Raw genomic sequence first — 17,293 nt, 5'->3', positions numbered from 1 at the left:
TGTTCAGGTCTTTCATTCATAGGGTCGCTGTGAGTCGTCTACGACTTGCTGGCGCTTTACAACAACATCCATTCTCTCTTTTCCTCTGCCTTACTCTTTAACACAAATACATACACTCATATGACATCGCTGCTGCTTTTACAAAAACCAGACGTTGATTAGCTTAATCTATTTTCTATCAGAAAACAAGAGTTTGTACTTAAAAATATTGCAAATTTGTGGCAGAATAACCTCAAGATGGTATTTAAAATTATATGAAAGAAAGCAAACTTTCTGCAAATGGTAAAAATCTAATATTAGCTGTAGATTAGTTGGTTCTTTTATTACTCAAATCACAACAATAGATTCTAATGTTTCAAAGTCAGATGTTGAAGAAATTTATGAATTTTCTAGTCTAATTCCTTTTCCTGATAATTTATTGTGTGCATAAAATAATCAGATCGTAAATGTAGGCATTGTACTTAAGATTTTTATTTTATATCTTCTTAGAATAATTTAAATAAAGAAAATATACTTGATGGAATTCCAGCTAATATCTCAAAGGTTTTAACCCTGGTTTCCCTATGTAGTTTGGTTTCCTTTTTATTTCTCACCTCCAAAAGTAGAGAAGAGTTGATAAATTTGGCTCTGTAAAAATATAATCTTATTAGCTTTAAGTTTTTACTACTGTTATATTAACTCAGAAACAACAAAAAATTTAGTATGTAAAAATATTGTTATACTAAGCAAACCCATCTAACAGTATCTTGGCTGAAAGCAGGGAGTACTAGAGGAATGTCTATCAGTGTTTCAATGACTATGCAAAGGCATTTTACTGTGTGAATCACAACAAATTGACTGACTCTGAGAAGAATAGGATTCCCAGAACACTTGATTTTGCTTATATAAAATCTGTACTTGAACCAGGAGACAGTTGTCAGAACGGAGCAAGGAAATACTGCATGGTTCAAAATTGGGAAGGGTGTGAGTCAAGGATGTGTTCTATCTCTATACCTTTTCAATCTATATGCAGACCAGATTATCTGGGAGGCTGGGCTCTATGAGAAGAAATGTGACATCAGCATTAGGGATAGGCTCATCAACAACCTACACTATAGATGTTTGCTGAAACTGAGGAGGACCTGAAGCACTTGCTGCAGAAGTTCAAGGACTGCAAGTGTTCAATATGGATTGATGCTCAATATCAAGAAAACCAAGATTCTCACCACTGGGCCAACTGGCAGCATTATGAAAAATGGTGAAGAGATTGAGATTGTCAACAGCTTCAGTTTGCTTGGTTCTACAATCAACATTCTTGGTACCAGCAGCCAGGAAATTAAAAGACGAATTGCATTGAGAAAGTCTGCTACTAGGGGCTTCTCCAAAGCAATGAACAGCAACAACATCAGTCTGGAGACTAAGGTGCACTTGATCCATGCCATGGTCCTTACAATTACTTGCTATGCATCAAAAAGCTGGACAATGACTAGAGATGATAGAAGGAAAATTAATGCCTTTGAGTGGTGCTGGAAAAAAGTATTGACTATACCATGGACTGGGAGAACAAACAGGTTTGGCCTAAAGAAGGTGAAACCAGGCTTCTCCTTGGAGGCAAGGATTCTGAAGCTTCATCTGACATTCCCCCTATATTGCAATGTCACCCACCTGGAGAGGTGGTCTTTCTTAACATCTTTCAGCTTGCTTCTCGAGTCAACCCCATGCCTTTCCTTCAGCCCCCACTTTTTCAATAGCTTAGGCTCTGTCTCTTTAGTATATTTTTGCTGCTCTAGCGTCCTCCTTACCCTAGCAAAATCCTCCCTCTTCAGGGCTTCAATATCATCCTGCACATATCTCTTTCACAATGCCCCAAATATTATATTAAAATCTACTTAATATACTTTGTTGCTTCAATCATTATATGATCCAAGAAGACAGGGACCATGTTTTATTCATCTTTGTATCCTCAAACCTAGACACTGTGCCCAGAACAGACTTAGTGATCAATATATATTTGATAAACTGAACTTAAATGGTGATTCAAAGCAGACATAGTCTCAGGGACGTCTTTTGCTTCATCCTAAAGAGAGGGCAGTCACCTCGCATTTGTCTTTACCTTTAGAAATGATGCGTATTGGTGAGACAAACTATTGGTTTGGGATCTTAAGACAAGATCATGTTCAAAAGCAAACAAAACATAAGGCAGCTGCCAGCAAACATCATCAGTGTCTGAACACTGATAATATTCCTGATAACAATAAGCTATAACTCACACATATGGATTTATTTTTATGACCTGAAAGCTGAAGTGATTATAGTGAACATGTACAAGACATGTCATATTTAAAAATAAAATAAATTTTAAAATGAAAATGAGCATACTGTTTCTTCTTTTCCCTTGACACTCTTAAAAGTTTTGATGTGTGACACAAATGAAAGTTAAGTACACTAAAGAGGCCGGTGATGAATTCACAAGGATCATAGGCTGAGCTTAGTAGCAACTGAAGTGAAGACTAGCATAAGAAAGATAGCCAAATTGGAAACATTTTTTACCGACATCCTTACTATCCAACAAACAGTATGTATTAAGCCATGTTTACACATGGGAGCAGATCAATTCTTTGATTGGTGTGTAGCATAACTATTTTCTCTCTGGCTCTCTTCCTCCCCTCCTATTTTTCTCTCTTGTTCTCGTCCTTTCAACATTCAACAAACACAAGCACTTTGATACACCCTAAAGGAAGGTTGAGATACATAGATCAACAATATATAATCTCTGAATCTTCTTGAGCATCAAAAGTCCATCAAAAAGCTCAAAATATAAATCATACCCTATCAATTCATTTGCGAGCAATCTGTCTTGTGGTAAAGAATTATTTCTTCAAGAAAAACACCCCATTATTAGAGACCATGGTGGAAAAGCAGGTACTTTTTTCACTTTCTTTTCATATCTCTAATGATTCATTTGAATTAAGGGACCAATATTCCATCTTCAGATGACATCTCTGATTGTATCATTCATCTGATAGAGGCAATGTCAGTGCAGTGCAACATACCAAAAAACTGTCAGACTAAGTATTTTAAAAGTGATGAATTAGTAACATGAGAATTAAAGGACATTATGATGCGTTGGGCATAAACTTTTTAAGTATCAACCCATGATATAAGCAAATGTGGATATGGTATGTTTTGAGACTGACAAAGAAATTATTAATATTTTTTAAAAAACAGCACTTAAGAATGTTCATTGTAATCATTATTTCAGCACCAGAGCATCATTGAATTTCTATTGGATAATGCAGGAGATTCATTTTACAATCTACATTTCCGTTTGTGGCGTATCAGTGACATCAATAATTGTTATCTTAGGCGACTGCAACAGAAAAGAAGGGGGGAAAGTCTGTGTGGTTCATTTCATAACAGAAGACATAGAGTCCTTGGAATTGAGATGCCACACTTGAGCACATTTAGTGTTCAACAAATCATTTCTGAATGTCACTGATCCTAGATCGCTTTTAAAAAGCTACTTCCCTTTACTTTGAAAGATGTGTTATGCTGCATTTCATTACTTTTCTCCTTACCTCGTTTTTCTTTTGTTTTCAAATAAGTGATGAGGCTTTCGGTGAAGATTAAGCACTAGCAGGCAGTAACGCAATGGTCCAAACATGATTTTAATTGGAACCTCAAATCCTGTGGAAAAATAAGAAATTAAATCATTAATAAAATACATTTCCCAGGAGACACTACATTGATACATGTTAAGAAGCCGTCATTATTTTTCCCTATAAGATTCCCATAGACATAAATGTGAAATTCACTAGCTATGTCATATTAAGATTGTATAATGAAACTATGCCCCTTCCAAAGTTTCAAATATCAAGGCATTAATAAGAAATCTATAGCAATTTTCCTTTATAAAACCTTAGCACTATTATGTCAACATTAATTTTCTTGTTGCCTTACAAGATTACAGCACACACATTGCTTAATGCAATTCTAGGAGAACTAGAGAAATATTTCATTATTACCCAGGCAAAACCAAGGCGTGATGTTAAACAATTCAAGCTGCTATATAGCTGAAAGGTTGGGGGTAGGGGGGCTGGGGAAATGTCATTTCTCTGAAGCCTTTCAAAGACCCTAATCACAAACATCCCCATTAAAGAAAATCATGATAACAATTCTTTTTATCGAGACATAGGTTATTCCAGGCATGTGACTAAAGCACATTATCATAGTAACAATATAGAAGACACAATGGAAGGTACTAGATTTATTATTCTATCTAAATTATTACTTCATGATAGTGATTATTAGGAATTACTAAGCAACATAAGATCCTATCTAGATTTTCTTATTGCTGTTGTTGTCTTCAAGTTGGTTCAAACTCACAGTAACCTTATGTAGAACAGATAGAAACACTGCCTAGTCCTATATTATCCATATCACCACTACTACATTTTAGACCACTGTTGCAGCCACTGGACAAGTCCATCTCCTTGAGGATCTTGCTCTTGTGTGATGACTCTTCACCATATCAAGCACCATGCCCTTTTCAAGAGACTAGTCTCTTCTGTTAATCTGTTCAAAGCACTTAAGTAAAACTCTCGTGGCCAATGGTAAGGAGTTGCACTGGCAGCCTGAAGGCATACAGTTTGGAGCCACCAGCGGCTCTGTAGGAGAAATTTGAGTAATCTTCTCCCCTATGATTTATTGCCTCTGAAAACCCACTGGAGGGTCAGCTATGGGTAAGTTTCTACTTGATGGTACACAACAAAAGCCACAACACATCCTTGTTTTTAAGGAACATATTAGCTATACTGTGTCCAAAATGGACTTGTTCATTCATCTAGTTGTCCACATTTATTCAATGTTCTTTGGCAACATCATAATTTAAAGGCCTTAATCATTCTTTGGTTTCTCTTACTTATTTTCTAACTTTTTTAAAAAAATAAAATTTTAATTGTAATTTTAACGAACGTTTACAGAGAAGTTAGATATACATTCATTTATTGTTGCAAATTTTACCCCCTCTCCCTCCTTTCTTTCTCAAAGCTCACTTTTTAAAACAAATACTAATTGTTGCACAATTACCTACCTCCCCCCTTCCTAGACCTCTGCAATGATGTACCTTTTATTAGAGGCTGTTGTCATACATATAATGCCTTATCATATATTCCTTTTAAACAGTTCTTTCCTTCATCTGTTCCAATGCAATGTTCATTATCTATCCACTCTTACCCTTTTCTCCTCCCAGCCCCCCATGTCAGACCTGCTTTATAACAGTGGTGCTATGAAGTATTTTTCCTTTTGTAACTGAGATATTTAACTCCTTAGCTATCAGAGAGATGCAAATCAAACGCACTATGAAATATTATCTCACCCCAGTAACAATAACAAAGTTCAACAATAAATGCTGGCGAGGTTGTGAAGAGATTGGAACCCTTATTCATTGTTGGAGGGAGAGTAAAATGGTGCAACCACTATGGAAGGTGGCTTGGCACTTTCTCAAAAAGCTGGAAATAGAAATACCATTTTCTAGCCTTTGAATGTATATGAAATTATTGAAAATAGCCTCACTTGAGTCAGGCACACCTTAATTCTGAAAGTATTCTTTTCAGCATATTTGTGCAATGCAAACATCATTTTGTTTCTTGACTGCTGGTTCTTTAAGTGCTATTTGTGGATCCAAGTAAAAAGAAATCCTTGAGAATGTCATCCTCTCTTTCAAGATGTTTCTTATTGATCCAGCTATGAGAATTTTTGTAGTGTTTCTATTCACTTTTAAGAAACACCCAGGTTTTGATAAGTCTTCCTCCAGGCCTAATGCTGAATTATTCTTCATAAAGTCTATTTACTCAGGTTATTATCACATACATATTGGACAAGTATGGTGAAAGAATACAACCCTGATGCATACTTTTCTTGTCTTTAAACTGTGTGATATCCCTTTGTTCTTTTTGAGAGCTAGCTCTTGTTCTATGTACAGGTTCCATATAATTAGGTGTTCTAAAATTTGTTTTTCACAATGCTGTCTTTAATTTGTTATAATCCATACAAATGCCTTTATATAGTCAATAAAACACAAATAATTTTTTTATTCTATTTTTTCCACTTTTTAAATTTTTATTTTTATTTTTTAATTTTATACTGACTTATTTACATAGTTTGAATAGAATGTTTTTCACACAAGATCTTACCCATTTCATTCACCCCCTCAACCATCAAATTGTGTGACCCTATAATTAACCCCCCCCATGTACACCCCTCTGCTCCCACCCCCTCTTTGAATCCTCATAGTCATTCTACAATAATGGTTTTATACAGTATTTGTCCCTGTGGGACTGAGTTAGCTCACTCAGCATAGTACTTCTTGCTTTCAACAAAGATCCATCTGTTATCAGCAATGATATCCCTCATTCCATGTCCTTTTCTGAATTTCTAACAAGTCTTTGTAGATGCTTTGCCTCGATTATTTATAAGTTGTCTTCAGTAATACTCACAGGTTTTATCAGTGATATTTCTGCATTCTGATGGATCATCTCTTTGAGATAGAAACATATATGGATAGCAGTTTCCTGAATTTCTTGATATAGACAAGTGAGGGCTTTCAGCTTTGTTTTGCTAATACCAGGGGTGAACAAATTGAAGATTTTTACCAACTTATACAGTTTGACACTGATAAAGCATTCAATCAAGATGGACTGACAATGACTGGTTATTAGAAAGGGAATGATGGTAAGAAAGGACAAGATGCTGGAGAGTAGACTTTTGGTGTGCAAACAACACAAGAGGTTTTGTTGTTTGTTTCGTGGGTTTGGTTTTGTTTTCTACTTTAATCTGTGGCCCTCAGGCCTGTTTTTAATCATTCTTGGTCAAACATTCTTTTTTTTTTACTAGTTTATTTACAAAATTCTAATACAAATTTCAACAAATTCTTTCAACTTCCCTCACCCCCCACCCATCAAATTGTACAATCCAATAATTAATCCCCTCTTCCCCCTGTACATCCATATCCATCTGCTTCCAGGCTCTTCCACCCCTCCTGGATCCTTATACTCATTCTATAATAATGGTCTTATACAATATTTATCCTTGTGGGACTGAGTTAGTTCACTCAGCACAATGCTCACCAGTCCCTCCCAACTTAGGTAGTAATTTACAAAGTTATTGCTCCTGAGTGCTGCATAGTATTCCATTGTGTGAATGTACCATAATTTCTCAATCCATTCATTTGTGGTTGGACATTTGGGCTCTTTCCATGTTCTTGAGATGGTGAATAATGCTGCTATGAATATTGGTGTACAAATCTAGCTTTGTGCCTCAGTTCCAAGTCTTTTGCCCATTTTGTAATTGGGTTATCATTATCAATCTTTTTCTTGTGGAGGCCCAGGAGTATTCTGTAAACTTTTGTTATATGACTCTTGTCTGAGATGGTATTACCAAATGTTTGTTCCCAGTCTGTAGGTTTTCTTTTCACCCTGTTGTATAAAGTTTTGATGTGCAGCTAAGGAAGTCCTCAGAGGGTATTTCATAGCAATAAGCACACACATAAAAAAGGAAGAAAGAAGAATCAATTATTTAACTCAACACCTTCAGCAAATAGAAAAGTATCAACAATCTAATCCTACAGCCTCTAGAAGAAAAGAAATTATAAGGACAAGAGCTGAAATCAATGAGATAGAAAACAGAAAAACAGTTGAAACCCACCAGAAGACCAGGGGCTGGGTTTTTTTAAAGGGTCAATAAAATTTACAAACCACCACCAAATTTAACAAAAGAAAGAAAAGACACAGATAAGTTGGTTAAGAAATGACAGAGGTGACATCAGAACAGAACCAAAGGAAATTGAATAGATAATATCAGAATGCTATGAAAAGCTGTTCTCTGATAAATTCGAAAACCTAGAGGAAATGGACAAATTCCTTGAAACGCATCCCCTGCCCAGAGTGACAAGGACAGATATAAAACACATGAACAGACCCATCACAAGAGAAGAAATAGAAAAGGTCATAAAAAGTGTTTCCCATAAGAAAACTCCTTGACTACATGGCTTCACAGCTGAATTCTACCAAACATTCAGAAAGGATTTAGCACCCATTCTACTTAAATTATCTAAAAAAAAAATGAAAAAGAAGGAACACTTACAGAGTCATTCTATGAAGCAAGCATAACCCTAATACAAAAACCAGGCAAAAATATTACCAAGAAGGAAAACTACAGACCAATCTCTCTGATGAATATAGATGCAAAAATCCTTAACAAAATCCCAGCCCATAGAACCCAAATGCACATCAAAAAAGAATTCACCATGAACAAGTGGGATTCATAACAGGTATGCAGGGATGGTTCAACATAAGAAAAATAATCAGTGTAATTCACTGTATTAACAAAGTAAATAACAAGAACCATATGATCTTAACAATTGATGCAGAAAAAGCATTTGACAAAATCCAACACCCCTTCCTGATAAGGACACTCAGCAAAATTGGAACAGAAGGGAATTTCCTCAACATAGTGAAAAGTATATATGCAAACCAAGAGATTTTTATAAGACTATATATGGAGCTCAAACTCGTTGTTGAGTCAGAACCAATTCATAACTGACCATCCGGCTGGTTTTCCAAAGGCTGTAAATCACATGGAAGGAGATTACTCATTTTTTTCCCCATTGAGCAGTTAGGAGATTTGAATCACCTGCCTTTAGGTCAACAGTGCAACTTTCTACCCACTACAACACCAGAGCTCCCTGGGAGGGGACACTGTTTGTCCTCTTGCTTATCTTCTATTCTAGCCTCTACCTACAGCCATGAGTTTTCCTTCTAGCTTCACTACCCCAGTTTGCTCCAGTAGCTTTAAGCCCTTGCCTAACCTCTACTATCCACCTGCAACCTCAAATCATTCCATTGGGTCTGGACCAAGGCATTCCAGACAAACAAGGGAAGGCATCCCACAACTAGTTTGGCTGCTACCATCAGTCAGGTGATCTAATCTTCACGGGGGCCTCTGATATATCATTCAGGTGTTCTGAAGATGCCAGCTGAATTATTTTTTAAAAGTTGCCCTATATATCAAATAACGAGATAATAAGTGAAGAGTAGGTGTATTTTATTATGAACTAATATAATTCAGTCTTTCTTACTTATTTGACTTTTTCTTTAATTAGTCAACATACGTTGTTGCTGTTAGGTGCCATTGCATCGAGTTTGATGTTATGATTTGCTATGAGTATATATAAAGTTCCAGTTACTTCTAAAATATTTTCTTTACTTTTATTGGGGAATGTTTGCATTCATTTGAACTCTACAGTTAAAATTTAGACAAATATAATTATTAAATTCAGGTTAAGAAACATGGAGATAAAGGAACAAGTAACAAAATATGATGACCAGGTTTGTTGCTGTTGTTGATGGTAGGTGCCATTGAGACAAGTACCACTCATAGTGACTCTATGAAAACAGATCTGAACTGTCCTATCCTGTGCCATGCTCATATTTCCTGACACATTAGAGCCCATAGCAGCAGTCACCATGTCAATCTACCCAGAAGAGGATTTTCCTCTCCTTTGACTACCTTTCTGAGCATCATGGCCTTCCCCAAGGAATAGCCCCTCCTTGCTACATGCCCAAAGTATGTGAGGCAAAGCCTCTTCATCTTTGTCTTCAAAGAGTACTCTGCCTACACCCTATCCAAGGCATATTTACTTGTTCTTTTGGCCATCCATGGGATATTCAGTGCTCTTCTCCAACACCGCAGCTCAAAGGCATCAATTCTTCTGTCATCCTTATTCATTGTCTAGCTCTCAGATGTATAGCAAGTAATTGGAAAGACTATGGCCTGGATCAGACACACCTTGGTCCTCAAAATGACATCATTAATCCTCCATAATTTGGAGAGGTACCTAACTGCAGATTAAAATTTCAAATTTTGTCTCTAATTAATTAAAATAATACAAGAAAATATACACCTCAGACACACTGCTAGGAAGTCAGAAACAAGGCATAATTGACCCTTCAGCAAGTTTTTGGAGACTGTCAATCATATAAATGTAGATTGTCCATCTCTCTCCTGTGGAGCTGCTGGTGGATTCAAATCAGCCTTTAGTTTAGCAGCGCAACTTAACAGATTATGCTATTGGCAAATTTAATTAGTTCTCTATAGACAGAGATAAGCTCTTAAGGGAGTGACAAAATTTGGAGATTAACAGGAAATGTGTGAGAATATCCCATAAGATAGAAACGTGGGACTTAAGTTATAAGATATATGTCCAGAGGGGGAAAAAAAGATTGTGATTTTTGCATATTACACTGGAACTGAAGCACTTGTATAGTCAACATTCATTTGAAAAAGAAAGTAGAGCTGAGTAGCTCTCTCTGCATATGGCAGTTGAGGACCAGCAAACCAGAAATAGATTGTGCTGTTTGATAGCTGGTAAAGTAATTTCCCAATTGTGGAGGAATTGAATGAGTTCACTTCTAAGTTCCCTAGTCAATTTTATTTTGTGATGTCTAAAAAAGTTGAGCATTAAATTAATGCATATAATTAAGGATGAAGGACGAAGAGTAGGTGGTAAACCATACATGAAATATGTGTTGACAGGAGAATTGAGGGAGTTTGAAGATGAAGAACATAATCAACTGTAAATAAGGCAACGACAGACAATGCTTTATTATTTTTTTTAAATTGTGATTTGAGTGAAAGTTTACAAAACATTTTTAATCAATTATTCATGCACATTTTGTTTTAAAACAGTAACTACAATAGCCACAATGTCCGATCATTCTATGTTGCCTTTCACTTCACAGTTGTTTTATCTTCATTAGGTGTCATTGAATGGACTACAACTCGTGGTGATCAGCAAATCTGACCCATCCTATCCTGTTCCATCCTCACAATCTCTGACACACATGAGCACATTGTTGCAGTCACTGTGTCTGTCCACCTGGTTGAGGGTCTTCATCTCCTTCACTCCCTCCACCTTCTCAAGCATGATGTTGCTCTCCAAGGAATAAGCTCTCAAAGCAACCTTCCCAAAGGATTTGAGATGAAGCTTCATCATCTTTGCCTCTAAGGAGCACTCTGGCAGCACCTTCTCTAAGATTTATCTCTTCGCTCTTTTGGGATCTTCAGCACTCTTCAACACGACAACTCAAAGGAATCAATTCTTCTTTTGTCATCTTATCCATTGTTCAGCTCTCAGATGCATAGCAAGTGATCAGAGAGACCATAGCCTGAATCAAATGCACCTTAGTCTTCAAACTGACATAAATTCTCCTCAATAATTTGGAAAGAACCCTCATTGCAGGCTTCCCAGTGCAATACGTCTCCTGATTTCCTGACTGCTGGTACCAAGGGTATTGTTTACAGATCCAGGTAAAATAAACTTGTTGACCATTTCAGTCTTTTCTCCATCTATTGGGATGTTACCTATTGGTCCAATAGCTAGAAATTTTCTTTTCCTGACATTGAGATGCAATCTATATTGCAGGCTGCAGTGTTTAAGTGCCTCAAGTTCTCCTTACTTCCAGCAAGCAAATTTGTATCATCTGCATAACAAAGATTACTAAAGAATCTTCCTCCAATTCTAATGCCACAGTCTTCTTCATAGAGTCCAGCTTCTCAAATAATTAGCTCAGCATACAGATTAAGTAGATATGGAGAAAGAATATGAATGACTCTGATGCAGTCTTTCCTAATTTATTTTATTTGTTTGTTTTTTTATTTATTGCTTCTGAGACAGACTTGTTTATTATTTTCTTCGGAGTCCATAAGATATTCAGCACTCTTCCCCAACACCGCAAATTAAAGGCATTGATTCTATTTTGGTATTCCATACTCACTATTCAACTTTCAAGTATATAGGAAGTAAATGAAAATACCATGGCTTGAGCGATCACGCGTGTGCCGAAGAGGGCGGATGGGGAAGGATCATTGGCAAGATCTCTAGGTGAGGCTTGCTCCCCTGTCTCCGATCTGGCCCCCAGCACCCACCCGGTCGGCCTGGCCCAGCCATGATCAAGGCGATGCTCATTTTCAACAACTATGGAAAGCCACGGTTCTCCAAGTTCTAGCAGCCTTACAGTGAAGATACACAACAACAAATCATCAGGGAGACATTCCATTTGGTATCGAAGAGAGATGAAGGTATTTGTAATTTCCTAGAAGGAGGATTGTTAATAGGAGTATATGACAACAAACTGATTTATAGACATTACACAACATTATATTTTGTCTTCTGTGTGGATTCTTCAGAAAGTGAACTTGGCATTTTAGAGCTAATATAAGTATTTGTGGAAATGTTAGATAAGTGTTTTGAAAATATCTGTGTACTGGATTTCATTTCCATGTAGACAAGGTTCACAATATTCTTGCAGAAATGGTGGTGGTGGGGAATAGTATTAGAGACCAACATGAATGAGATCGTTACACAAATTGATGCACAAAATAAACTGGAGAAATCTGAGGCTGGCTTGGCAGGAGCTCCATCCAGTGCTGTAGCAGCTGTGAAGAATATGAATCTTTCTGAGATCCCAAGAAATACTAACATTGGTGACATCAGTATAAAAGTGCCGAACCTGACCTCTTCTAAATAAAAAAAAAAAAAATGTAAAAGGCTGCTCCCAGGTAAAATCCAGGGGGAAAGTCATCCAAGTGTACCATGCAATTGTTTACCAAAAATAGAGGAGAAGAGTCTTAACTTTTGCTTTTGTATTTAAGTCAAGATATGGCATAGAAATTGTGTAAAATCAGTATGTGAAGTTCAATGTTGCTTTGCTTGCTCAGTGATTTTAAAGACATTGAATAGTTTCTGTGTAATTTCCCCCCCCCCTGCTTTCTTAACGGCATTCCTATGCCCATCTCAGGCATGCATGCCTCTTATATATTGGCTACTACAGTATTTTGAAAGTGTTTGAGTTATTTCATTAATTATGTATGACTCCAAATGTTGATGGTTTGTATGGATCACAAATACAGCATTCCTTATTTCTTTCTCCTGTTTGTCATAATTGTTATTTAAAAATCCAACTATGTATGGCATGAAAACATTCTGACCTTTTCCTCTTACTTTAAATAAACTCCAAGGTAACTGGACTTATGAAGCACTTTTCTGTTTGCCTGTTATCTACTTTTGCAATAATTTTTGTATGTCCTTTTGACTCTACAAAGTAAATAAAAGGTCTATTTTATCACTGTTTAGAAAAAATATCATGGCTTGGATGAGGTTCACCTTAGTCTTTAAATGGATGTCCTTGCTCTTTAGCACTTTAACTGCTATCCAGCTTTCCTAATTTTAAACCATTCAGTAGTTCCTTGCTCTGTTTGCACAACAGCATCTTAACCTAGGTATAGGTTTCACACAAGCATAATTAAGTGTTCTTGAATGAGACAATCACGTGGTATAATATGATGGAAATGATAAACAGTAAAAATGATGTTGTATTATAGTTAAAGAGATAATTTCAAGTTCCATCCTGAACTACAGTGTTTTGACTGATAGGATATATTATCCATATGCATACAAGGGAGACCTGTTAATACGAATATTATTCAAGTATCAAGTATATGCTTCAGCAGCTAAAGCCAAAGAGAAGGAAATTGCAGATTTTTATCAAATTTTGTAGTCTGAAATTGATTGAACATGCAATCAAGATGTGTTAATGAGAGTTGGTGACAAGAAAGCAAAAACCAGAGACAATGAAGAAGACAGATGAGTTAGTAAGGGATTTGGTGACCAAAATGAGCCTAGAAATAGAATGATTGAATTTTGTACTTTCAATGATTTATTCCCCATAAATATCTTTTTTAAAACATGATCCTCACCAGATGGACTGCAGAAGAATCAGACTGAATACATCTATGGAAGAAATTGTTGGAGAAGCTCAATATCAGCAGTCAAGACGAGGCCAGGTGCTTTCTGTGGTGGAATACACCATCAATTACTCATGTGCAAGTCCAAACTGAGGCAGAAGAAAATTCAAACAAGCCCATGAAAAACAAAATATGATCTTGAGTCTATCCCACCTGAATTTATAATCATCTTAAGAATAGATTTGGATCACTGAACAATGATCACACATTTTAGTAAATGGTTATTATCTCTTTTTAATTTTAACTTCCCTCTTCCTTCCTTTCCTGCTTTGTAACCATATTGGGTTGTTCTTTCTCTGTGTCGACTTTTCTTTGACTTTCAGGTCTTTTGTGACTTTCAAGAAAACATATTCACCAGAGTTTCCATGAGTATTAGAAAGGTTGTAAGCAACTAGGAAGTGATAATATGGTGAAGAGAATGAGGTGAAGAGAATGTGCAATTTTGCTGTTTTTGCTTTACTGTTTTTCAGAAAGTTTCTACCACTAATACTTTTGAGAATTCGAACAAATGTTCATTTTTGTTTCATTTACGTAGACCTCACCTGTCAAAACTTGCTGTTTCCTTATAGATTCTTCAATTGACCTGGTTGGTTCACTCTGACAACATTATTCTTTTTTTTAAAAAATTTTATTATTTTTGTGTGCGTGTACCGTCAAATCAGATCTGACTGGTACAGGAGGAGATTGCCCCTCCTTCCCCGGCAGAGCATCTGGTGGATTCGAACCGTGCACCTCTGGGATTGTAGTTGCAGCTCCTTGCCACTAGGCCACCAGAGCTCCCCTTACTCTGACAACATTATTCTTATATTCCTTCACCTTGTTTTTTTTTTTGTTAGGTGCCATAGAGTCGAGTCTGATTCATAGTGACTTTATGAACAACAATTCTCAACACTGTCCTATCCTACATTATCCTCATCATCTCTGAGATATTAAAGCCTATCGTTGCAGTCACTGTTGCAATCCATCTCGCTGAGAGTTTTCCTCTCATTTGCTGACCTTCTAATTTTCCTAGAATTATGTGTTTTCCAAGGAATATCCCCCTCTAACAATATGCTCAAGTATGTGAGTCAAAACTTCGCCATCCTTGCCGCCAAGGAAAACTCTGGCGGCACCTTCTCCAGAGTATATCTGTTTGCTCTTTTGGCAGTCCATGGGATATTCAGTCACTCTTCTCCAACACCACAACTTAAACTATTACATATTAAATAATATTGTTGTTCTTCTGTGCCATCGAGTCAACTGTGACTCATAGCGACCCTATGTGCAACAGCTCTAAACCCTGATCTACCCTGTGCCAATCTTATTGTCTTCAACATGCCTATCCCCATTCCCTCAGTGAGTGAATCAATCCACTTTATGGAGGGTCTTCCTCTCCTGTGCTGTACCTCCTCCATCCCATCCTTGACGTTCCTCTCCAAGGACCGGTCCCTCCTTACAACATGTCCAAAGTATTTCAGACCAAGCCTCAGAATCCTTGCCTCCAAGGAGCAGCCCGGTTTAACCCTATCCAGGATGAATCTGTTCATTTTCTTAGCAGTCCATGGTGCACTCAATACTTTTCTCCAGCACCACAGCTCAAAGGCATCAATTCTCCTTCTATCATGCCTAGTCATTGTCCAGCTCTCCGATGCAAAGCAAGTAATTGCAAAGACCATGGCATGGATCAGGTGCACCTTAGTCTCCAGACTGACATCGTTGCTCTTTGGTACTTTGGAGATGTCTCTGACAGCAGACTTTCTCAATGCAATTCATCTTTTAATTTCCTGGATGCTGATACCAAGAGTGTTGACTGTAAAGCTGAGCAAACGGAAGCTGTTGACAATCTCAATCTCTTCACCATCCATCATGATGCTGTCAATCTGCCCAGTGGTGAGAATCTTTGTTTTCTTGATGTTGAGCTTCAGGAAATATTGAAGGCTGCAGTCCTTGACCCTCCGCAGCAAGTGCTTCAGATCCTCCTCAGTTTCAGCAAGCAGGGTTGTGTCATCTGCATAACACAGGTTGTTGATTCTTCCTCCAACCCTAAGGCCACACTTCTCCTCATAGAGCCCAGCCTCCCAGATAATCTGTTCCACATATAGATTGAAAAGATATGGAGATAGGACACTTCCTTGGTGCACACCCTTCCCAATTTTGAACCATGCAGTGTTTTCTTGCTCTGTTTTTATAAAGTGTTCAGGAACTTCAGACTGGTTGATGAAAATTCAGACTTTCATATACACAGTATTTGCATATAATTTCTGGGTCTAGAGTGATGGAGTAAAACTTAAAGACCAAAAATTATAACAACAACGACAACGAAAAAGCTCCCTGCTCCTTGTCAATCAACAGATAGCCCTCTCTTCTGGTGCAGCCTCAGCTACATCCCTGAGACACAATGGTGAATGACAGAGTAAACGGATTTGGCTGCATTGGACACCTGGTCACCTGAGCTGCTTTTAAGTCTGGCAAAGTGGTTGTTTTTGCTATCAGTGATCCCTTCATTGTCCTCAACTACATGGTCTATATGTTCCAATATGATTCCACCCATGGCAAATTCAAAGTCACTGTCAAGGCTGAGAATGGGAAACTGGTCATCAATGGGAAAGCCATCACTATCTTTCAGAAGTGAGATCTCCCCAGCATCAAGTGGGATGATGCTGATGTTGAGTATGTTGTGGAGTCCACTGGTGTCTTCACAACCTTGGAAAAGGTAGGTGCTCACGTGAATGGTGGGGCCAAAGGGGTAGTCATCTCTGCTTCTTCTGCTGATGGCCCCATGTTTGTGATGGGTGTGAACCACAAGAAGTATGACAACTCTCTCAAGATTGTTATCAATGGCTCCTGCACCATGAACTGCTTTCCCCACCTTGGCCAAGGTCATCCATGACTTTGGCATCATAAAGGGACTCATGATCACAGTCCATGTCATCACTACCATCCAGAAGACTGTGGATAGCCCCTCTGGAAAGCTGTGGCGTGATGGCCACAGAGCTGTCTAGAACATCATCCCTGCATCTACTGGCACTGTCAAGGCTTTGAGCAAGGTCATCCCTGAGCTCAATGAGAAATTCGCTGGCATGACTTTCATTGCCCTCAGCCCCAGGGTGTCAGTCATGGAACTGACCTGTCTTTTGGAGAAAGCTGTCAAATATGATGGCATCAAGAAAGTAGTAAAGCAGGCATAATAAGGGCTCTTCAAGGGCATCCTGGGATACGCTGAAGACCAGGTTGTCTCCTGTGACTTTAACAGTGACACCCTCTCTTCCATCTTTGATGATTTGATGCCCTGAATGATCACTTTGCAAACTCACTTCCTGGTATGACAATTTGACTACAGCAACCGAGTGGTCAACCTCATGGTTCACATGGTCTCAAAAAAGTAATAGCCCAGCCTCAGCAATAACACTTGGGGGGGGCGAGTGGAGGGAGGAAGGGAGGGAAAGAGAGCAAGAGAGCGAGAGAGAGCGCG

The 17,293-nt window shown here is 37.8% G+C and overlaps 1 protein-coding gene across 1 annotated transcript in view; it reads right to left on the bottom strand.

Moving 5' to 3' along the window:
- The window catches only part of LOC102876965 (DDB1- and CUL4-associated factor 12-like protein 2-like), a 68,676-nt gene extending 51,928 nt beyond the window's left edge, over positions 1-16,748 (bottom strand). The window contains exons 1-2 of the mRNA XM_006885106.1: positions 16,691-16,748; positions 3,558-3,666 (exon numbers count right to left, since the gene is read on the bottom strand). Of these exons, the coding sequence (XP_006885168.1) occupies positions 3,558-3,666; positions 16,691-16,748 (167 nt within the window). The remainder of the gene's footprint in view (positions 1-3,557; positions 3,667-16,690) is intronic.
- Between the last annotated feature and the right edge of the window lie 545 nt (positions 16,749-17,293).

Source organism: Elephantulus edwardii, unplaced genomic scaffold (assembly GCF_000299155.1).
Source record: "Elephantulus edwardii isolate Elephantulus edwardi_28Jun2011 unplaced genomic scaffold, EleEdw1.0 scaffold00040, whole genome shotgun sequence".
In the NCBI taxonomy this organism is placed as follows: Eukaryota; Metazoa; Chordata; class Mammalia; order Macroscelidea; family Macroscelididae; genus Elephantulus; species Elephantulus edwardii.
Note: the sequence above shows the minus strand (reverse complement) of the source record. Positions and strands in the feature narration are given on the sequence as shown.